This window comes from Poecilia reticulata, linkage group LG6 (genome assembly GCF_000633615.1).
Source record: "Poecilia reticulata strain Guanapo linkage group LG6, Guppy_female_1.0+MT, whole genome shotgun sequence".
Lineage (NCBI taxonomy): Eukaryota > Metazoa > Chordata > Actinopteri > Cyprinodontiformes > Poeciliidae > Poecilia > Poecilia reticulata.
The window spans coordinates 27515517-27532663 of NC_024336.1; the positions used below are offsets into that span (position 1 = coordinate 27515517).

General features: G+C 38.9%; 1 protein-coding gene across 2 annotated transcripts in view; it reads left to right on the forward strand.

Moving 5' to 3' along the window:
* Positions 1-237: 237 nt before the first annotated feature.
* Positions 238-17147, forward strand: part of LOC103466413 (tyrosine-protein kinase CSK-like) — a 27383-nt gene continuing 10473 nt past the window's right edge. The window contains exons 1-4 of one of the 2 annotated variants that reach the window (XM_008411952.2): positions 238-673; positions 10727-10803; positions 12577-12690; positions 12774-12886. In XM_008411952.2, coding sequence (XP_008410174.1) covers positions 10789-10803; positions 12577-12690; positions 12774-12886 — 242 coding nt within the window. In that variant the 5' untranslated portion in view covers positions 238-673; positions 10727-10788. The remainder of the gene's footprint in view (positions 674-10726; positions 10804-12576; positions 12691-12773; positions 12887-17147) is intronic. The other variant, XM_017305104.1, reaches the window with a different exon arrangement.

A 17147-nucleotide genomic window follows, 5' to 3' on the forward strand; every position in this document is an offset into this window, starting at 1 on the left:
CTGATCGTCTTGAGCAGAAACTTTGCATTTTTCATGTGTCATGTCTGCTGACTGAACCAATAAAAACCGACAACCACTCACCGTTTGCATGTCTGTACTTTTTTTTTCCCTTTTTGTAAACATTGCCTCATTGATAATCAAGTTCCTTCAACTACTTCTCTCGGTTTGGGTCTTATTTTTAGCAGGACTGCCACAATGCGCATGTGCGCAGTAAAACCAAGGTGGGGCAAAAAAACTTGAATGTTTGTGACGGGGAAAATGAGCAGGACCGCCTGAAAGTGCACTAAATTTAGTCTGCTTCTCTTGTACCTAACCACTGCCTGCTTAGTTACTTCTGCCTGCGCAATTTTACTTTTTATTTATTGCTTTGTAATTTTAAAGCAGGAGAACCGGAACCGCGTAGGGCTGCAGAAAACCTTTTATTTGGGGGAAAATAATGTTGACAGGAGTCGCAGCATCGACCCTCCCGTTTGCTTTTACTCCGGGCTGCTGAACTTTCCGAACAGCTTCAGCTGTATTTCCCTCCTTCCCTATCAGACAGCTGAGGTGTTGTTTGGGGGAAGCTTCAACCGGGTGTGAGAAGGACTTTATAGGCTGTTCTCCAATGAACAAGGACGCCGAAAAATAGCTGACACGACCTCAAAACACTTGGTTTTACCTGCAAACAGGTGAGGTAAGTCCTTATAAAGCTACAAATGTACCAATACGTGCACATCAGTTCCTCTAACATGATCATTGTGCGGTGGAAATACATGATTTCAAGTTTCGTTAAAGTTGTTTTAACGCTGCAGTTGAGCTTAAATCGCCCCCAAAGTGAATGGAAATCAGACGTTTTTGTGCTTTTTTCTGATCTGACGTGGCTTTTGTTAACATCCTCCTTCAAATTTCTGCCACTTTCTCTGACTTCCTGCCGTTAAGAGGCCGCTTCTCGCAGCCCAACTTTTTTCTTTTTCCTTTTTTACTGTGTCACAACATGTTGCTGTAGGTGTTGTTACCAACTGATCGTCTGCTTGGTCAGCATTTATCAGCCTTCATCCATGGATCAGCTCCAGGCTGGAGGTTTGAGATCCACAGAGTGATGATGCTGGGTTTGAAGATAATCTATCCTGGCAATTTTTTACTTTTTATTTTATTTTATTTTATTGGCGATGCAAGCAGCTGGGAAATGATGAGCTGTGCAACGTTTCTCAAAATACGAAGCGCTGCTTTTTTGTGTGTGTTTAAGAAAAGTGCACAGATGAAAAAAACCGACAGGTCTGCTTCGCCTTCATTTGAGACGATGACGTCACAAGAGGCGCAAGAACCGAGCTGGTTTACTAGATTTGGTGAATATTGTGAGGGATGAGTGACCCGACACATTTCAACACAGATTCAGAAGAATTTGAGTTGCAACAGTCAGTTTGACTCCAATCACTCCAGAATAGATAGATATTAAAGGTTAACTTTAATATCTTTTATGAGTTTTTTCCCTTCTTTTTTGTGCTTAAGTCATTTTAAAAATAGATCCACTCTGTAATCTGCTTGTATCACCTTAAATAGTTGAACTCGTACTACTTTAGCTAATCCCAACATCTTCTGTCTTTGTGATGAATGAGCTATGGCATTTTTCTTTTTACCTATTTTTTTTATTTCTTCTGGTGTTCACTGGTTGCTGTATTGCAGATCCATGTGTGTCACGGCTCAAAATTTATTTCAAAAACAATTTCTGCAGGTCGTGCAAACAAATCTGATCCATGTTTTGCTGCAGCTGCATAAGACAAACGCATACATTTAATTAAAAACGTGCAAATAAAAGGGCTAAAAATAAGAGAAATACTCATCAGATGCATGCAAGTGTGGAAGTTTGTTTGTGGAAAGGTGTTTTCTTATCTGGATTAAATACAAATTTACAACAAAATAGACAAGCTGACATGTTTGGCTTCATTTAAAGTGAGTTAAGTTGATGCTAAAGAAAATCAAATCTGGCCAGTGGCTTTAAATAGAAAAACAACCACAGCAAAAGCATTTATAGAAAGCAAAAACAAAGTAGGAAGCTGGTGAGTCTCTGAAATAAACAATTTTATTTAAATTTTTTTTATGAAGTCAGAGGTCTGCTGATGCTGCCACTGGGCTTCTTTAACTAGGCCCTTTTGTTCAACACTGTTCAGAGCTGCAGAAGCAGATCAAGCGGGTGAAACTAGATGAAACCGCAGCAAAGCATCAGCAGTGCAAGATCTGCACATGCAGCGCTGCAGAGCAAGGAAGAGTCCGTCCGTCTGCTGCTCCGGCGTGCATCCTCGACTTATATGGCGTTTTTGTGACGCGTTGGCAGCTTGGTGAATCTCCGTGACCAAATGTGCCGGTTAAGCTGTGGCACAGCTGTAAAATGCAAAGTTAATGACAGTCGTTGATTTTTCTGTTCCTGCTACTCCGAGTTTGGCTCCATTTATGTTTAAAAAGGGAAATGTTTTAAGTTCATACACCGTAATAATTTACATTCTGATCTGAATTTGAGCATCATAGAAAAATAAGTTAGTGTGGGCTGTTAATGATAATACAATGAAAGATTGTGTTGCTAGAAAAAATACTTCCTCTCTGTGATCTGAGGGACAGTTTGCTGCTGGCGTGATCCAGCAGCAGACGCAGAGATGATTCCTTCTCTGAGGAAAACATCTGGGAGCTGCTGCACTGTCCTCTTCATTCAGCTCTGGAAAAGATCCCTCTGCACTGAACCCCATGAAAACCTCCTGGTTATTCCACCTAATACTGATTCCTGAACAGTTAAACATTAGCATTGATGTTTCTAAATGAACATGAACTTGTTTTTCTGCATTATTTAAAGTCTGAAAGCTCTGCATCGCATTTCTCATTTTCTGCTAATAAATACTGATGTTTTCGCCTGTACTTTCAGAAACATGTCAGTTCATAGAGTAAAAGGACAAAGTTCATTTTAGTCAAACCTATATATAAAAAGTAAAATCAGATTAATTGATTATTTTAAGTGGCCTCTCCATTTTTTCCAGAGCTATAAATTTGACAAAATCAGGTAAAAGCACAAAAGCTGTGGAGTGAAAACACAATTTAAAAACCACATGAACTCTTTATTTCAGCTCATTGCTGAAGCTGCATTGGAGTTTATATTAGCTTAACGTCTCAATATGAGCCTTAAAAAGTCTTAAATACTTTAGGAATTTTCATGTTAAATCTTAAATTTGTACATTTCTACATTCATTCATTTAATTTTTTTGTTCAAACTGAAACTTTCGCCCAAATTTTCTCCCTTTGCTGCTCCTGAAACTGGTTTTTGGTGTAAATCAAACTGAAAATATTATTTTTTTTAATGTTCTCTAATGTTAAAAGTTATTTAATAATTATGTAAGTTAAAAGCTGTTAGATAATTTGTTTGAATGTTAATCATTTAAGACCACTCAAGACTTTATTATTTTATTATTATTATCTGTTGTTTTGTTTATGCACTTTGGATACTTAAAATGTTTTCTGTGTTAAATATTTCTTAAAGTGTAAAATGTATTGAGAATGCTTTATTATGTTGCTTAAAAATGGTCTCAAAGCAACAATATTATCGTTTATCTCGATAACTTTTGGGACAATTTATCATCCAGCAAAATGTGTTATCATGGCAAGATTGTTTGTTGACACTCCAGTAAAATAAAAAGCAAAACTTTAAATTATTGTTTTATTGTTGCAGCATAAATTCACATCAAGAAAATTATAAAAATACCAACTTTAATTTTAATTTTACGTTTTATTATTGGTATTACAGTAATCAAACCTTTTCAATGTTGGCTAATAACAATGTAATCTCCCGTATTAGTAATTCTTCAAAATGGGAAAGACACGAGAACACAGTTTTAAACCAGCGCAGTAAAGGAACGGCTATGAGAAATGTTCCCACAGTTAAAGTCTAAAACAGTTTTAATGATTCAATAACTTTATCTTGTTATTAAACACTGTGAAGAGGACTGTAAAAAACCACAAACTGCATCTGAAATAAATCAAGTGTCATTAAAACAGAGACAGAGATAAGTTTTATCTAAGATTTAAAAGAGTTTGAATCTTTCTACCTGCCTCCTAAAAAATAAAACAAACAAAAAAACATTTGCTTACTTTTGGTTTGATGGAACCAAAAGAGGTGATTTTGGCAAACAGTCGAAAAGAAAACAGCTTAATATTATTGTCTTGATGAATAAATTACTTTATTGTTATATTTACTTACTTTGCCTGTTTATGGTTCATGATTTTCTGTTTGTTTTTAATCATCTTTCAAAGGATAATTAAGTAATTTGATTGTTTGGTGTGTTAAGTGTCTTTCACAAGAAACGGTGGCACCAGAAAACCTTAAAATAAGTGGTTGTGATGGAGGCTTGGTGACTCTGGAGACATTTTAACCTTCCTGTAAGACAAACATCGGCCTTCGTCCAGTTTGCTTTCTCACAGTTTTAAGCTTTTTATTTATTGCCCTCAATGTAAATATGGGTGATGTTAGGAAAGTAGCAACATCAGTAAAAATGCTTCCTGCTTTAACCCCATGTTGACAGTTTCTTCAGTCAGAGGCCTCTTCAAATTCACTTTAACACGGACTGCTACAGGAGATAGCCGTCACCGTCTACAATAACTCTCTAATTTGACGAGTTAAACTTAAATATTTAAATGTTAAAGAACTAGATTTTTTAATTCAAGTATTTTTAAATATTTGAATTAAAAAATTCAAGTATTTTTGAATTTAATTGAATTTGAATGTTCTCACATCTTTCCTATTTACAGTGGCTGACAGAAACATGCTTTCTTTAAAAAGCATTAAATATTGTAGGGGCTTACACATTAAATTCAATTTTAAAATGAAATGATAAGAATGTTTTAGTGATATTTGTTGCACAGAAAGGGTAAAATTATTGTTTTATGATTGTGAGAAAAACATTTTGTTGTGAGCAATTCTTCATTTTCTGCTGCTGAATAAATGTGCCCAAATTACAGGTTGAATTTTTCCAAAAAAAGTAAAATAAAATTCAAATACAAATTCCAGAGTTGCCATTAATTGATGAGAGGATATTTTAAAAAGCACTAGTTATTTTTAAAAACACAATCTTCTGTCTTTGATTTTATCTTATAAAATAAATTGTTTGAATGAACTTTGACTTCGGTTTGTAAGTGCAACACCTGAACTTCTCAGCACTTTGTTTGTAATTTCTAATGTTGCTTTGCTCTCATTTAGTATTAAAACATCTTAAAATATCCCTTTTGAGCCAAAGCAGAGTCATGATTCTTCAGCTCAGATTTTGTCTGCGGATAGTTGAGGGAGTGGCAGATCCCAAAAACAAAAAAAGTCCAGAGAAGTCGGTTCTGCATTCCTGTCCCGTCTTGCTTCATGCAGTCAGTTTCTCTGATCCGAGCAGATCAGACATTCACTGACTTGCATAACACAAACCATAATGTAGAGTTTCACTGTGAAACGCTGCATTATTACCTCTATAGTGTGGAGTGTAAAGACGTTCGTAATCCTGCAGTATTATTGTGAAGTTTAATTTATCGTTTTTGCCCGTGTGCCAAATTCGAGGCCCAGGGGCCAAGTCTGGCCCGCTGCAGCGTTTCATGTGGCCCTTTAGGCTCTGAATGACATCAACAAGTCCCTCCAGTTTCTCACAAATCAAATAAGTGACCGCTGCCTCAGCCTTACTTGATATCAAGTTATAGTCCGTAATTAATATGGCGAGTGATAAAAAGTCACATTTAACATCAGGGGAGTCAAACTCATTTTCATTTTGCGCCAAATCAAAAACACTGAATGTTCTTAAAGGGCCAGTTGCGCCCAAATGTGTTGATAAAACTGTTAAAATGTCAATAAATAGCTGTTCCTCAGGACTTTGCAATCAAAATAGCAGATTTTGTGGTGCTAATTTAGAAATATTTGTAAGGAATTTTTGTACGATATCTACGCTAATGTGTGATGTTAAATGTGTCGGTTAAACTCAGCATTTAGGTGACTGCAATGTTTTAAGTTTCTGAAAATCCAAAGAAAATGTGTGAATCTGTTGATTTTGTGTGAATTTTGCAGATTTGTGAGAAACTGGAGGGACTTATTGCTATAATTCGGAGTCTATAGGGCCACATCAAAAGCTATGGCGTGTCAGATTTGGCCCCTGGACCTCGAGTTTGACACATGTCTTACATAATCCATTAGCACAAATATTATAAAAAATCCTTACAAACATGTCTAAACTGGAACCACAAAATCTGTAATTTTGATTAAAGAAACTGCAGAATCCTGTGGGAACATATATTTATTAATATTTTAACAGATTAAATGGTTTTAATTTAATACATTCTGGGACAAGCGACTCTTTAAGAACATTCAGATTTTCAATACAGCCCAAAATGAAAATGAGTTTGACACCTCTGGCATTAAATATGGCAGCGTTTCCCCACAGTTGGACTCTGTCTTGAGAAGAATATGTCACATTTTCACTTGAAGCTTCTCGCTGTCCAGACTGATGGTGATGGAAACTGGACCGACTCACAATGATCGCCTTGTGAGCTTCCCCGAAGGGAGATTCACTCAGCTGCCAAAAGCTTTTGCTGGAATAATCTATTCAGTTTCCTGAAAATTAAATCGAAGACAGTGTGGCAGCTTTAGCCGCGATGATTTATTTCATCCTTGCTGTGATTCCAGTTCAAATCCACTCATGTTCCAAAATGTAAACTTTTCCCTGGAGAAAAGATCCAGAGCGACAGAAATCAACATTATTTTGGGGGTAAAGCTTTCTTTTACATTTTTAAATAAATGTTTAAACACATCTAGAATAATTTAACAAAATCGTACAAAGTATTTCTGTCTAGTTTCTTGTGAAAACATCTTAAAACAAGACTAAATTTACAGCAAGACATAGGAGCTTGTTTTAAGTCAATAATAGATTATTTCAGATTATTTCAGTTATAACAAGACATTTTTCCCATCTTATGAGTGAAAATGTTTTCCATCAAAACTAGAACTTTTTAAATCAATATTCAGGAATTATTGAGCTGAAAATTGTTAGTTTTGTCTTATTTCAGGTGTACTGTTTAAGAAATTTGGACTCAACATTAGACAAAAAATAGTTTTTTGTAGTTTTCTTTAATATTGACCCCTTTGATTCTTTCCTAAATGTTAGTAGCAACATTTCTATTAACTTTAAACACTTATATTACGTGTTTCAGCATCAGCAGGTTTCACATGGGTCTAAATATAAACCATGTGCATTTTGTGTACTATAAAGTCCGTCGCCCTCTCCTGCAGTGTGTGTGCTGCTAATGCTGTGTTGCATAATAACTGGTGCAAAAGGGTAAAGGCGTGCTTCAAATAATTTTTACTACCCAGCTATCTTTAGCTGAAAGTTCATGAACTGCCTCCAATTGGTAAAGAACAAGTATTAGCTGAATTTATTAACAAGTAGGTTGGGCTGCCCTGCCGTTGTAGCCACTTGAAAAGCGTTCGGCATTCTGAGGTGAGTGAATCATCATCACTTTAGAGAGGATCTGAGCAGAGCAGCATCAGAATAAGTGACATTACTGAGGAAAAGTCGTCAGCTTGAACTGCTTCTCCTTCTGTTTGGATGAAATCTCTTCCAAAAATAGAAAACAATTTTTATTTTTAAAAATGCATGTAAATGCAAATGTAATTTAAATGTTTTAGAGTGGCGTCTCAAGTCTGCAATGTTGATCAAATATAAAGACAATCAATAAGTCATTGAGCCATTATAAATAGTAAATATTGATTACATTTAAAAATCCCACTAAGTCGTGATAAAGTAAATTACATAACATTAAACACAATATGCAAGAAAAGTAAAAAAAAAACTATCTAAAAAAATATTCTTACTAAGTTTTGTGGCATTTAACAAATAAAAATATTTATGCTAACTGACCAGAAACAAGACGTTTAATCTGATCTAACTTCAGGCACTGACAAAAAACAAACGTGTGTATGTCTTTTTAAAAGGTGCATAATAAATATGTGGTTTCAGCTGTAAATAGCGTTTTCCAAATGTAGGCTTATAGTCAAGCGTTAGATTGCACTTTATGATAAAACGGTGTAGTTTCAATATCAAGGACTTTGAACAGAAATCAAGCACTTTCCAAACCTTTAAAGCACAAATTCAAGCTTTTTCAAGGATTTCAAGCCCTGATTCGGTTTTTCGGCTGATGATCATGATGTGAAGTTCGACAGAATATCTTGCCAGTGCGTATAAAATGATCTTTTTGAACCTTCTCAAACTCGTATGTCATAAAACACAACGCAGTCGAGCTATAGAGGGTCCTTAAACATGGCAGACTATAAAGTGTGTAAAACTGACTCACATTGGCGTTTGAACTTGGCATGTGGCTGCAGCCTCCATTATCCAACTGTTTCAGACTAAATGTACTGAAGCAGAAAGCCCAAACACTAATTATTCTGCAGCTCTCCAGATAATCATCTTGTGATTTCCGTCTCATCAGCGATAACAACCTGAAGGTTTGAAACCGTGCTGCTGCTGTGTCTGTTGAACATGTGAACCTTGAAGGTTTTACACTTTCTGGTCATGACGGTGTGCTGCAGCCATCTGTGTTCAATTAACTTTAGTTTATATTGTGCAACTGGCTGCAGGAGTCATTCCAGGGCGATTTAAGCACCAAAGAAGATGATTCATTTCCAGTTAAGTAAAGTATTATAATCCGTTTTAAATTAGTCATTAAAGTTTTATGTGACTTTGTGATTAAAGATAAATGACTGTGAGTAAAAATACAGCAGATGTGCAGCAATAAAGGAAAAAAATAATGAACATTATTGAATTTCTCAAGAATTCCTGCAGTATTACATTTAGTAATATGTTGCTATTTTGATAGTGGTGATTGTTGTTGTCGGTACTCTGATCGTTATAGGGTAACACAAGAATATATGACGCTAATACTTTCTGGTTAATTAGCCGCTAGGGTAGCGCTTACAGTTAGCGTCTTAGCAAACTTTCATCTCTGCTTTCATAATAAGAGTGGTATGTAGCGCTACTTAAAGAGTAACAAAACCCCAAATTACCTTTTTCTTTTGCTGAAAAACGGTATAAATTGGTCCTCCGTGGTGTTATCTTCATGTTTATTTACAAATTGTAACATTTAAAAATGCGATATTTGGCCTAAAACCGTCTCAGTGCTGCCCTCTTTGGGTTGAACGTGGTTATTGCAGTTGAATTTTCTCCCGCCCCCCTCGTGTTGTCAGCAATAACGCACAAAAACGTCAACAGATTTGTCTCTAGATTTGTCCCTAGATTTGGCACTAGAAGCGTCTGAAATGTCACTAAATATAACGACCAAGTTGGTAAGTTAGCAACAGCGTTTCCCGCGTTTACCCTCTCTATTGGCCACGCCCCTCTACGTCTCATGGCTCCGCCCACTGTGGTTGAATTTTTCAAACACTGTCTGAGTTTATGTATATTATTAAGTTTAAACTTTTAAAGGACTTTCAATGCAAGTTTTAAGGAAGCATTGCATTAAAAGTTTTTTTTTTTTTTAACCAAATGTTAATGACAACAGCCGTAAACATTCATGAAGACTCCTCCATCTTCATGACAGGTGTTATGTCACCCCTTCAAATAATGTGTTACCAAAAACACCATCTATTATTGGCAGAAAAATTCTTATTATTGTTATGGTGTAAAATTTAAATGCTGTTATAATTAAAGCAGCTAGCGTCACTGGAATGCCGTAGCGGTTTATAGATGAGTCAGATTGAGGAGGGAGGGGGTGTTGAGGGCAGGAAATGCATCCAGATCCTCAGAAGACAGCTGCAGTTTTGCATCAAGAGGTCAACATCCGTTACAGAGAAACTATGGTGAGAGACAGCCGTCTTTGTGACTCGTGAGAATTACGTTTTGCACCAGTAAAAACCAGTAAACTCTCAGTATTATTCATGTTTCAGCGAAGGGAGTGCAGGCTGTGAGGAGGGGAATTTGTGATGTTTTCTGTCTGGTTTCTAAGCAGCCTGTGACTGTGACTCTGGGATATCATGCAGGAAGCTGACATGCTGAGGGATGTGACCTCATGTAAAGTGACGGATTATTAGGAGCTGAATTTTCCTTTAGCACGGATCGTTGAGCTACTTCACCTCCTCGTGGGAACTGAAAGAGGAAGAGAGGAAGTGGGGCTCTGAGAGAGGGGAGGGGGGCGTATTTTGCATGACATTTAACTACGACGCCGCTGGTCTGATTGGTGGCGTGTGCATGATAGGAGCGCAGAGCCTGCAGGGAATGGAGTCCCTAACGTCTGGTCATCACACGTCTGGAGTCCAGCGCTGGTGGAGACTTGAGCCTGGGTTTTATTGCTAAACACGATCAAAAATCGACTTTTCTCCCATTTTTTAAAATCCTGAAAATCAATTTCTGTGTGTTTGTAGTCTCTCTGGAATCATGGAAGCTGCTCTATATTTACATGGCTTACGTCATGGAAACTTGCGCACTAGTTGTGAAAGTGTGATTGTAAAAAAAAAGGCCTGTTGGTTCTGCTTTTCATACGAGCAGGTTATTTTTACCAGCATTGTCAGATCTGCCTTTACAGTGCATTCAAATGATAACTGGGTGGATGATTTGAATTGTCTCGCGTCTCTGAGCTGACTAAAAAGAAAAAACTATGACGGACAAATTCAATGTCTTCCTGAAATTTGCTTGTGGTTTGTAGGTTTTTCAAGCAGAGCCTGTTTTGCTCATTTTTCTCTTCTTCTCTGCAGGTACCAGCTCTGATGGTAGCAGGGAGAACACCTCACCTGTGAGAGGATCCAAGAACCTCACCATGACAGAGGTCCAGGTAATTTAGAAACCTTGACCTCAAACACTGGCATTTGTCAAAATTAAAACTTATTGGAAAACTTTATGGGCATAAGGCTGACAGAGCAGCTGCCATAAACACGAAGGAGTGTTCATGAATGTTTATGACTGCTGTGATCTAGTGTCATCTGGTAAATAATGACACTTTTTTATTTAATGCAAGTTTTAATTCGATTTTTAATTTATTAACACATAAAGACAATTACAAAGTTGGCCTTTCATCACCTGAAGAAAATTTCCACGATTAGAGAAACTCATCTTTAGACGCATTGATGACACTGTTTTTATTCAGGCATCTTCACAGATCTGAATAAAACATCAATCAGAAAGATGCACACTGTAAAACATTTACAGGTGGTTTAAGTTGAAAATGAAAGTCCACCTGCTGCCTGGAAAATGTAATTTAAGTCACAAGAAAATTGTTTTGGTTTTAACTCAGAAATTAAAGTTCATGAAGTTGATTTAACAACAAGAGACAAGTTGTCTAAACATTGTTTTTTAACCTCATTAATCTTTTAATTGTGAGTTTTAACTAAACATCTGCCTTCACCTCATTAAAGAGCCACATTTCTCTATTATTTTACTCACAATATCAAGTTAAAATAAATATTTATTTTATTTTAGAATAATTTAAATTCTTGTTTCAAACTGCATGAACAAAATTTCTGATCTGATGATGAATTTTATTAAACATTCCAATGAATTCAGCTCAGAAACATTTAGTGTGATCAGGACATTATCCTCAAGCTTTGCTAACTGAGAATTGCATTAAAATGAACATTTAATAAAACACCAGAGTCAGATCAACGTGACGCACTTCCACCTCAGGAGACAGAAACATGCTGCTAAGCATTCTGGGAAATAGCTCCCACTCCTGTCTTTCTCTTCTTTCAGTTTTTTAAGTGCAAACCTAAAAACTCAGTTTATTCAACTCTTGGAGGTTTGAATAAATTAATAAAAAGTTAACAGAACTTACTGCTGCTGTAAGTTTATCTTTCACAAACTCACATTTAGGTTCAAAATCTAAAACTGGATAAATTTATTTGACTTAAAGAGTAAAAGATAATGGACACAACTAAATGTGGCTAAAATGTTTTACAGTGCAGCTGATCCAAATGCTGCTGCTGGAGTTCTGACTAAAACCAGGAAGTTAGAGAACATCACCCAGTTCTAAAGTCCGCTGGTTCCCGGTAGCTCAGAGAATGGACTTTAAAATCCTGTTAGTTTATAAATCACTGAACGGCTCAGCACCACAACACATCAAAGGTCTGCTGTTGTCATAGCAACCTTCCAGAACCTCTCAGGTCTTCTGGTTCTGCTCTGCTTCCTCAGAACCAGAACCAAACATGGAGGAGCAGCATTCAGCTTCTAAGCACCACAAATCTGGAACAAACTTCCAGACTGCAAACTGCAAAACAGCCGAAACACTGAGTTCCTTTAAATGTACACTAAAAAACCCACTTGGTTACAGTTGGCTTTGAAACATAATAAGTTAAACATTAATCAACAATCTGCCGTGTAGCGATGGCAAAATATAATGCTTCAATTGTTGATTTTGTGTTTTTATGACGTCAAGCACTTTGAACTGTCTTGTTGCTGAAATGTGCTATAAAAATAAATGTTATTATTGACAGAATGACTCTTAACGACAACAGTCATAAGCATACATTAAGACTCCATCATGACAGCCATTATGTCAGGTTATGAATTCATCCTGAGTTTCTGACCCGCCGTCTCCGGCCTGATGTTTCAGAGTCCGTGGCCGCAGGGCACAGAGTGCGTGGCGAGGTACAACTTCAAAGGCACATCAGAGCAGGACCTGCCGTTCAACAAAGGAGACGTGTTGTCCATCATCATGGTCACAAAAGTAAGACTTCACTCCCACCTGTCAGGGCAAAACATTCCTCCTTCGGATGACATTTTCCACTGCTGACATTTGTGTGTTTCCAGGATCCAAACTGGTACCAAGCTAAAAACGCTGCGGGCCAAGAGGGAACGATCCCAGCAAACTACGTCCAGAAAAGAGAAGGAGTGAAATCCGGAGGCAAGCTGAGTCTAATGCCGTAAGTGAACAGGTTACTCAGGGTTCTGGAAGGGCTTACGTCATTATTTTTACAACTTTCACTTTGTGTTGGGGCTTGTAGCGCACCGGGTTTATTTTCATCATGTCCATGTTTGACACAAAAGGAAAATTACACAAATCAGAGGAACCAAGAGTGAAGTCGAAAGTGACTTGGATTATCAAAATCTGCACCTAAATGTCAAATATGCTCAAGTGTTTGTCGCTGTTCTGCTAATGTCGAAAAAACACAGTTTCGCAATTGCTGTGTTTTCATTAAATGAGAAATTAAATTAAAATCACATGTAAATAAGGTTGTGATACGTCATGAAAAATCCTGGTGGCGACGGATGTAAATAGTTGCATAATATATATTCATAATTCAGCCATCGATCATCATCTATCAGCCAATCAGAAGAGAAGTCAGGGTTTTATTGAGGCGTCGGAGTAAAAAGCCCCTTATACTCTGCAGCAGCTACGTGTGCGGTGTTTTGGGGAAATTGTGATTTTACAGAACATGTTTAAATAACTCATACATTTCTATGAACTATCCGATAAAAACAAAAACAAACCATCATCCTCCTGCCACTTCCTGTTGTCTTCCTTGTTGCTTTTGACAGTAGTAACATTCTCCTGTCTCCATTGCAGTTTTGCAAAATACGTCTAATTTGTTGCGGCCAACAAAGCTGCTCCTTCTAGCATAAAGTTTTGTAGCGTATTTATTTTCATCCATCCATTTTCTAACATCTTTGTCCCTTGGTGGTGTCAGGAGGTGCTGGTGCCTCTCCAGTGAACGTTTCAGGCGAGAGGCCCTGGACAGGTCGCCAGTCTGTCGCAGGGCAACACAGAGACGCACAACCATGCACACACACACACACTCACACCTAGGGGAAATTTAGAGGCCATTTAACCTGACAGTCATGTTTTTGGACTGTGGGAGGAAACCGCAGTACCCGGAGAAAACCCACCATGCACAGGGAGAACATGCAAACTCCATGCAGAAAGACCGGGGCCGGGAATTGAACCCAGAACCTTCTTGCTGCAAGGCAACAGCTCTGCCAACTGCGCCACTGTGCAGCCCAGAATTTATTTTCATTTAATGTAAATAAATCAATGGAAAAGACATGAAAACACCAATTTGCACCCATTTATTGTTAATGGAAACACAGATTGTGAATAGCACAAAGTCCAACCAAGCAGGAATCAGTGATTAAATAAAGAGCAGGTTGTGATTTATCCAGACGATGAGAACAATAACGGGGACACTTAACAAACTGAAACACCACTCAGAAATTTTAAAGCACCACCTATAACTTGCCACAGTGATGATTTCCTACTTGACTAATTAAAAGAATATAAATTGTAGCAGTAGTCATTTCTGCTCCAGTTCTGACCAGCATTGTTAATAGTATTTGCACAGTTGGTCACTAGAATAGTTGACTTTGAGTTGCAGACCTTCTGCTCCAAATCCTTCTGCAGTTTGTTTTCAAGCTGATGGACAGAACATTAAAACACTGATATGCAGTCAAATACTCTAATTAATGTCAGACTCAGATCATATTCGAAGCTCCTGTCAGAAGGTAATGTTTTAATTTTACCAACATGTTTTGCAGTAATCCAAAGATAAATCAAAACATGCAAAAAGCTGGTCAACAATTGAAAGGGTCTCATTGTTGTGAAGATGTTTTCATTATTTTATTATATTTTCAGATCATGAAATGATATTTTCATGACCTCAGAACATGATACGGTTCCGATCTAAATCAACATGGGACAACACACCAGAATGACATTTTGAAATTGCCGTTACAGATTTAAAGCAATCTGTGGACATTGGCAAACTGTCAATAAAAAAAGTGAAAGTTAACATTATCAGCGTTTGGTTAGAGAATTTCATGCAACCAAACAACAGCTGCGGTCGCCTCAGAGGTCTGGCTGCCGGCTTCCTGCTAGCCGGTGATTTGTTCTTTTAGTTTTGGTCTGTTCCTTTAATAAAACTCAACATTAAAATTCTTTTAGTCCTGTAGCAGAAGCAGTTTGAATGGTCAGACTCTTTTGGGCAGGTGAGGAAAAGCAGAGCTCTGAGCTGTCAAAGTTAACAGATATGATTAATCTAAAAAACTCAACACGTTAATTTCACATATCATACATGAACTGCACGATCTATTTCGACCTGAAAGCCTCTCTCTCACGGAGGGTTACTTAGTTCAGATCAGCACATTTCACGGCCTTGTACTGCGGTCAACAACGCACAGAGAAAATATGAACGAAGAGAGACAAACTGCTGCGCTTTAAGAAACATCGTGATGGATGTAAATATTGCAACGAGGAATTATCCTTTCCCCAAAGTACCAGCAGTTTATCATTAACACTCGCAGACGCTACATTTATAGCTGGAAGCACATATCTGGTTTGAGGGTGCGACCCAGAAGGCCCTTGTAGAGTAAAAACACTATTTTGGAAGTTACTAATCCACTTTGAGTCTTTTTCACTAACAATAGAAACGCCAAATGTGACTTATTTTGTTCATGTTAGCATAATTTTAACTTTTACCAGCTCCCTGTCCGCAATCCAATCTTTAGCTTTTACAATGACCAGGATTAGGTTAAGGCTTCTGTTGCTCAAACCTCTTGCAACCACAGCATCTCATAGCCTGGTGTTCACTGAAATGGCCCCAACAAGCCTCTTCCTATGGCTGCGCGGTTGCAGAAGCCAGTGGCCTGTTTAGCCGTAGCAGGGCTGCTGTGGTTGTGTGAATGGAGGCCTCAGTTTGTTCGGCCTGTGTTGTAATTGCAGAGCTCTTGTATCTGCCTCCACCTCAGCTTTGCATGAACTCGACACAGTTTCCTGTTGTCTCCTCTTCTATTTTAGACGGAAGTAATCTCGAAAATCTTCCCCTGTTTTGCCCACGTGACGGGTTTCCGTGTGTGTGTGCATCTTTGCATGGATAACAGGGTTATTTTTAGGGCTCCTCATCGCAGAATTGTCTTGAATCTTTTCATGGAGATAAAGCTGCACGTGCACCAACACGCAAATAGTAATGATATGAAAAAATGATTTGATACCACATCTCTAATAGGAAGTCATGAAAGCTGCTGTCACCCTTGGTGTTAAAAGTTCTTATTATAGAGTCTAGATGAGATAAAGCTATTTACATGTTTAGAAAGTTTATACTTATCCTCTAAAACAAAAACAGCCGCAGGAAAACACCTTTGTCAGTGGTTGAGCCGGAGGAGGAATCTATTTCTGCTTTGGTCCCGAGCTTTCCAACAAGCTGTGTGTGATATTTACATTTCCTATGGAGCCACATGCAAATGCAGTAGCTGTGCCCTCAGAAAGCTACATTTGAATATTTGACTGCCTCTGTAATATAACTGGTCACAGGGATATGGAAAGTACCATAATCTATACATCTGACGGTTGCAAACATCATTTCAATTATTTGCATCAAAGGTTCATTGAGGGTCACTGAGAGATCACACAGGTACTGGAGGAGGAGGAACGTTTCTGAGACTAACAGGAATAAAAGCACAGCAGGAGCAGAGCGGAGGATCTTTCAGAGGCTTTGAGCAATAATTTGATTTTTATGACATGTTGAGTTTTATAAGACGCAGTTGGGAGATTTTGAAGGACCTGACAGAGAGCAGAGGGGGCGACGGGGACAGGAGCCGGGTCTGCTGGGTCGGGTCTGCTGGGTCGGGTCTGCCGGGTCGGGCCCGCCGGGTCGGGTCTGTTGGTTCAGGTCTGCCGGATCGGGTCTGTTGGTTCAGGTCTGCCGGGTCGGGTCTGTTGGGTCGGGCCTGTTGAGTCGGGTCTGCCGGGTCAGGTCTACTGGGTTGGGCCTGCCGGGTCGGGTCTGTTGGTTCAGGTCTGCCGGGTCGGGTATGTTGGGTCGGGTCTGTTGGGTTGGGTCCGCCGTGACGGGTCGGGCCTATTGGGTCGGGACTGTTGGGTCGGGCCTGTTGGTTCAGGTCTGCCGGGTCGGGCTTATTGGGTCGGGCCTGTTGGGTCTGGCCTGTTGGGTTGGGTCCGCCGGGTCGGATCTGTTGGGTCGGGTCCGCCGGGTCGGGTCTGTTGGGTCGGGCCTGTTGGGTCGGGTCCGCCGGGTCGGGTCCGCCGGGTCGGGTCTGTTGGGTCGGACCTGTTGGGTCGGGTCCGCCGGGTCGGGTATGTTGGGTCGGGCCTGTTGGGTTGGGTCTATTGGGTCGGGTCCACCGGGTCGGGCCTGTTGGGTCGGGCCTGTTGGGTTGAGTCCGCCGGGTCGG